The 6,168-nt window shown below is 40.3% G+C and overlaps 1 protein-coding gene across 1 annotated transcript in view; it reads right to left on the reverse strand.

Moving 5' to 3' along the window:
* The window catches only part of LOC103676362 (spermatogenesis-associated protein 31D1-like), a 45,423-nt gene extending 39,689 nt beyond the window's left edge, over positions 1-5,734 (reverse strand). Inside the window, exon 1 of the mRNA XM_008705524.2 lies at positions 5,673-5,734. Coding sequence (XP_008703746.2) covers positions 5,673-5,734 — 62 coding nt within the window. The remainder of the gene's footprint in view (positions 1-5,672) is intronic.
* Positions 5,735-6,168: the final 434 nt, after the last annotated feature.

The raw sequence follows: 6,168 nt of genomic DNA on the forward strand, positions 1-6,168 counted from the left end.
CAAAAGGGAGAAGAGCTCAGAAAAGGCTCATAAAAGAGGAGGCCCTTAAGGTGATACTGGAAAGAATAGACCCACTGCCTGCCTCACCCTGTCATTTGGAGGATTTGGTGACATCATTTATTTAAAGCATTTAGCACAATGCCCACAGTCCACAAACATTAGCTGAATATAAATGTTTTGGTTTGTTGCTTTATTATTCCACTGTGACCCTCTGAATCAGTCAGGGGTTCTTGATGGCAAATGACAGAAACTGCCTCTGGCTAACCGAGCAGAGGCGGGTCTCAGGGAGCTCAATGAATCAGCAGGAAGCAGGCTCCGAGCAGAGGTGGGAACCCAGGGACGGGGCAGCTGCAGACATAGCCAGGACCGGCTCCCAGGAGAAGTCTGGTTGGGCTGGCGCTGTGCACACTGCTGCTGCAGGACCCGCTGCCGTCAGCGAGAGTGATTCTTAATGTCCCTGGGGTTTCATACCACTCCCTCGATATGACACCCCTGGTGAGACAGCCCATTGACTGACTGTGTCTGTTGTCTACACCTCAGCTGCCGGTTTTGTCCAGAGAAGCCATCTGGCCTCCTCAACTTCCACAGTGAGAAGCAGGGCCCTTCTTCCTACTGAGAATCACACACACACACACACACACACACACACACACACGCACGCAGGGACCTACTTCAGCAACAGAAAGGGAATCTGGAATGTAGGGTGTCAAAAGAGTTTCAGCTGTGCCTTAAAGAACACTGTTTTGACATAGCAGAGAACATTGTACCAAAAATGTAGAAAATCACCATAAACCCCAGAAATTTCTCTTCAAAGCATAAAATATTTAGAAATCAAGATATTCAGGTCAGGTTTAGGTGTTTCGTCACAAAGACCTGCTATACAGTAGCAATCAATAAAAAGTAGGGAAGTAAATGTAAAGAGTCAGTAACTGTGTGATTAATATTAATCATAAAATATGGTTTCTTCAGATCTTTAAAAATTGCTCTAAAATGTTAATTTCTCAGTTTGAACTCCCCATACAGGCCAATTTGAGATGTGGGAAGATTAGTTCTGCTCTCTTTACCCCCATTAACAAATGTGAGAGATGTTTTTATCTGATGTGAGTGTGAACATCTGGAAAGTAGTCAGAGGGGAATACGGGCTTATGAGTTGATAACAAAAGCTGGTTGTTAAGAGTGAGTTGATAATGGATTAGCAAGAGATCTTTCTGATGCTAAAAGATCTGCTCTGAGATTTCCAGGAACCACAAAGACCTTTAGACAGAGGCAGGAGCCAGAGAAGAGAAAAATTACTTCAGTAGAAAAACTGGCCTCCTACCACCAGTACTGAAACCTGTCCGACTCTGTCCCGTGTCAGACAAACCCTCCCTCTGTGTCTTCCCCTGCGGGGCCTGCCCTACTTCCCCCCGCTCAACGGTCCTAAACTTCTTCATAGTTGCTCATATTTGTTTTTCTACTTCCCACCTCCCACTCACTTCCCAGCCCACCGCACTCTGGCTTCTGGCCATCCCACTCCACTGAACCGTCACCTGCCTTACAGCTAAACCTAACGGACGCCTTTCCATCTTTGTCTTTGGCCTCACGTTGGTATGGATGATGCTAACGTCCTCTCAGAAAACACTTTACAAAACTTTCCTAACTCATGAGTCTCATGGTTTGCCTCCTGTGTACATTCAATTGTAATATATTGTCTTGGGTTTTGCAAAGGCACCCAAAACTCCCAGATTGGATCTGTCATCTTTCTCTGCAGATACATTTTTCTTATGTCCTCCTTCCAAATGAATGCCTCCCATTTACATGGGTGCTAAAGCTAAAAGACTCTGCACCATCTCTGCTTCCCTCTCTGTGGGTACTCAGTCTCTCAGCATCCCCCCCCCCACCACCAATCAGTCAGTCAGTGCTGATATTACAGTTCCTAAATAGTTCTCGAATACTTCTACTTTTCTGCATCCTTTCTGAAACTATCTTCGTCCAAGAAGCCAACGAAATAACCGGCTGAGCTTAATGAACTCGCACCTCTGAGTCTCAATTTCCTGGTTTATAAAATGAGACGGTTAGAATGAACACCAAGTTTCTTCCTTTTCTATATTCCGTGATTATAAGAGTTTAATATCAAGGAGGGGCTCAGGGTAAAATCAATTCCTGTGCTTTGGGAGATGATCTCACTTTCTGCACTTAAGTTAAATACCGGAGTGGCCAAGAATGTGCTTCACATCCTCCTACGGCAGTACTCTTACAGACAATCTCAGGGTCTTCAAGACAACTTAAATAATAAAGCCTTCTTCTTAAGTAGGGATCTGCCTCATGTCACATTTTGAACTGTAGAAAATAGTTTCAAATGAGATCCTAATGTTGGTAACAAGTTATCTACTTTGTTTTATTAATTGGTCTGGAAGCTCCTTGAAAAGAATAAGACAAAGCTCGTATTTCCTGAAAATGTCCTATATGGGGGGAAAAATAGTTCACCTTTGTTGACTACCTTTCGAGTGTATATTTGAACACCTGGTTAACAAGGTTGAGAGCGATTGGCGGGGTGGAGATTGCCATGATGAAGAAGTTTGGTTGATTTTCAGCAGTAGTAAGGTCAAAATGAAAGCATCATAAAAGAGGAAAAGATTTATTTAGGCTAGTGCTTTCTGTGAAAGAAAAAAATTAAAAACCCTAAGAAGATGGAAAAAGTTAAGCAACATAATATGGCGGATTCCACTAATGAGTGTAATGGGCAGCCATTTTAAATGGGAGCGAAACTAGACGGCAAACACTGTTCTCAAATTATAGGTTCCAGCTACACTAACCATAGTCTGGTGTCCCAATTTTTTAAAGGTTCATTAAAACGTGTCATGAAACAGTAGCATTTGCTGGAAGAATCTCCGTCCCCATAAAAAGCGCTGTCGGGAATTCTTACTATAACCCACCCAATGAGTAACCAGCCTTCCCTTTGAAGGAAGAGCTGAGATGTGAGCTAAACAAGTGAAAATGACATGGAATCAGAAAAGAATTGGAAAAGGAGGGCCATCACCATAGCGCAATGTGTGGTCCTTCCGGAAAACATAAAGCAGCCCAGAGTGAGGCCAGGGGAGCCAAGCAGAAAAATATATATATATGAACAGAGAAAAGATCAAGCTTGTAACTTCATTCCCGGGCTTCACAAGTTCCACTGTCCTTCCCAACCCACGAGACAGAGTAATACTCAGGATGACTCCACTCATGATGTGGCCTTGAGTATCTCAGCAGACATCATTTAAGTCATTTAAAAGGATAACTACAAATTAAATTAGTTCATCCTAATTATGCAAAAATGATAAATTCAAATAAGCAAGGTAATTCACTTCCAAATTAAAAAAATTTTTCAATCACTTGGCATCTCAAATCAAAGCAAATGGGTAATGTTACCAATTATATCAATTTGACTCTTAAATTTAAATACATAAACATATGATGAACTGAATTAAAATTCTTATTTGGTATGCACTTAACTTATTAACATTTGTACTAGGGTAGAGAACCACATTCAAGATAGGAAATGGGGTCATGTCCTTGAAAAACAAAGAAGGTAATCACAAAAGTACTTTTGTGAGTATCTAGCAACAGAATGAGTCCCCCAGATCTACTAAACAAGTTATCCTGCAGGAAAAGTAAAGTAGATCACATTAGTAAAGGCAACACTATGGAAGCTTATGAAATATTTATCAAGAGTAATATTTGATAACTAATAAAAATATTTAGTTTTAGGAAGCAGTACAATAACATGTTAAGTTTTGACATGGTTGCACTTATGAGCACAAGACTTTCATAGAAATGGAAAGAAATGAACATTTATTGAATACGTTGTGCTCAGCATTACTAAATACTTTCAAATACAGTATAGCATTGGCAACTAGGAATCAGAGACATTAAATAACTTCCCTTGACCACACAGTGATAAATGACAGAGCTAGGACTTAAACTCCATCTTTTGATTATACGTGAGAATTATTTTTGTCACATCTGTATCACTTTATCCTGAGCCAGTACTCGAAATATGATGGTGTTTCAAATATTTGCTGGGGCGCCTAGGTGTCTCAGTCAGTTAAGCGTCTGACTTTTGATCTCAGCTCAGGTCTTGATCTCACAGTTCTAAATTTAAGCCCCGCGTTGGGCTGCATGCTGGGTGTGGAGCCTACTTAAAAACAAATTAAAATGATAAAAAATAAAATATTTGCTAAAATATTTCCTAAGATTTCTGATCAAGGTCAATTTGGATTCCAATTTCAAAGCTAATGAGTAATAAAGTGATTTTTAGGAGAAAAAAAACAAAAAATATATGCATGCATTCTGAGTGGCATTATGAATCTTTCAAACACTTGATAAAGCATTCTTTATGTCTCATATAAGGATGAAAGAATTATCTATTGCCATATAACAAATCATACCAAAGGGTAGTAGCTAAAAACAGTAATTTATTCCTTCCTGTGTCTTATCATTCTGTGGATTGACTGGGATTGACTGGGAAGTTCTTGCTTAGGGTCTCCTAGGAATTGCAGTCAGATGTCAGCTGGGACTGCAATCATCCGTAGCTCAACTGAGCCAGACATCAAGATGGTTCACTCATTTGACTGGCAAGGGACGCTGGCTATCATCTTATTTGAGGCTGGCAACTGGAGGGTCTCCAGGTGACTTGGGCTTCTCTCAAAGTAGTGCCCCGGCTCCAAAAGGGAGCATACCACCAGTAAATGTTCCAAGAGACCCAAGCTTCTTACAACCTAGATTCAGAAGTCCCAACAAGTCATTCCCAGAGCATCCTCTCGGGTGAGCCAGCCATACCCTTGTCTTCTGCCTCCTGGCATCTCTACTTTACCCAACTGACTTAGAAGGGGAAATGTATAATAAAATTACAATAGCATAAGTCATTTTGTTGTATTTTTTCTATCTTTTTGGCTCTGTCTCTTCCTTTGGAAACAGCATTCTTGAATGAATAAATAAACACAAGTTTTTCTCTCTCCTTTTTTCATTCTACTTTTTTCTTATCTCTTTTCTTTTTTCTTTCCTTCTTTCTAACTAAAAATAAAAGGTATAGGGGCGCCTGGGTGGTGCAGTCGTTAAGCGTCTGCCTTCGGCTCAGGGCGTGATCCCAGCGTTCTGGGATCGAGCCCCACATCAGGCTCCTCCACTAGAAGCCTGCTTCTTCCTCTCCCACTCCCCCTGCTTGTGTTCCCTCTCTCGCTGGCTGTCTCTGTCAAAATAAATAAATAAAATCTTTAAAAAATAAAATAAAATAAAAATAAAAGGTATAAAAAAATTTCTTAAGCAGCAACATATTCTAATTAGTTAGTGAGTCTTATGGTTAATGTCTATTCATATCTCCCATCTGATATCTGCCTGACTGACTCAGTTATCATCCTGTATAGGAAGGTAAAAGAAAAAAAAAATTTAATGCAAGCAAAAGAAAGAAAAGGGGAAAAAATCAGAAAGAAAAAGTAGATTACCAAAAGAAAAAGGAAAATATAAATGGTAAGGAAAATAAATCAGGAAGACTGAACAGTATTAAGCCCAAGTGGCTGAAAAGACAAAGAAAAAGAAGCCAAATTCTCCCCTTCTAATGCTACACCCACCCCTTCCTTTCTGATCCATCACCATCACCAGCCCTGTCCAACCTTATTTTTAATGCCCGAATTCTTGCTGTGTCATCTTACCTAATCTTGTTGCCTAGAGTATTCTTCCCCTTAGAAACCATCAAAAACACTGTTTTCCTCATGGTGTTCCCAATTAACAAACAAACAAACAAAACACTAAATGACTTCTATGGATAAAGTCCAAAATAAGCATTTTAAGGATTTTTCATAATCTGACCCAACTTCCCTCACCAACCTTGTTTCTTATGCAACTATTCATTCAGCCAGAGCACTCAAGTCCCTGTACCCAAATACACAGAAAAATGAGACCAGATTTCACTATTTATCACATCATAAAAAATAGGAAATCTGGATCAGAGAAAACAATTAATAAACAACAAAAATATTGTGCTTCACAAAGCGGTGGCAATGTCGTCAGCTTGTTTATTGGACTTGAGGTCCAGATCGCTTCTCACGCACACGACCTTCTCATTCGTGCCTTCTGTCCTTTGCTCCAGCTGACCCTATCCCGGGAGCTTTCCCTGCTGCTCTCTGCTTTCCCAAATCCTATCTCACT

This window comes from Ursus maritimus, unplaced genomic scaffold (genome assembly GCF_017311325.1).
Source record: "Ursus maritimus isolate PB19 unplaced genomic scaffold, ASM1731132v1 scaffold_34, whole genome shotgun sequence".
Lineage (NCBI taxonomy): Eukaryota > Metazoa > Chordata > Mammalia > Carnivora > Ursidae > Ursus > Ursus maritimus.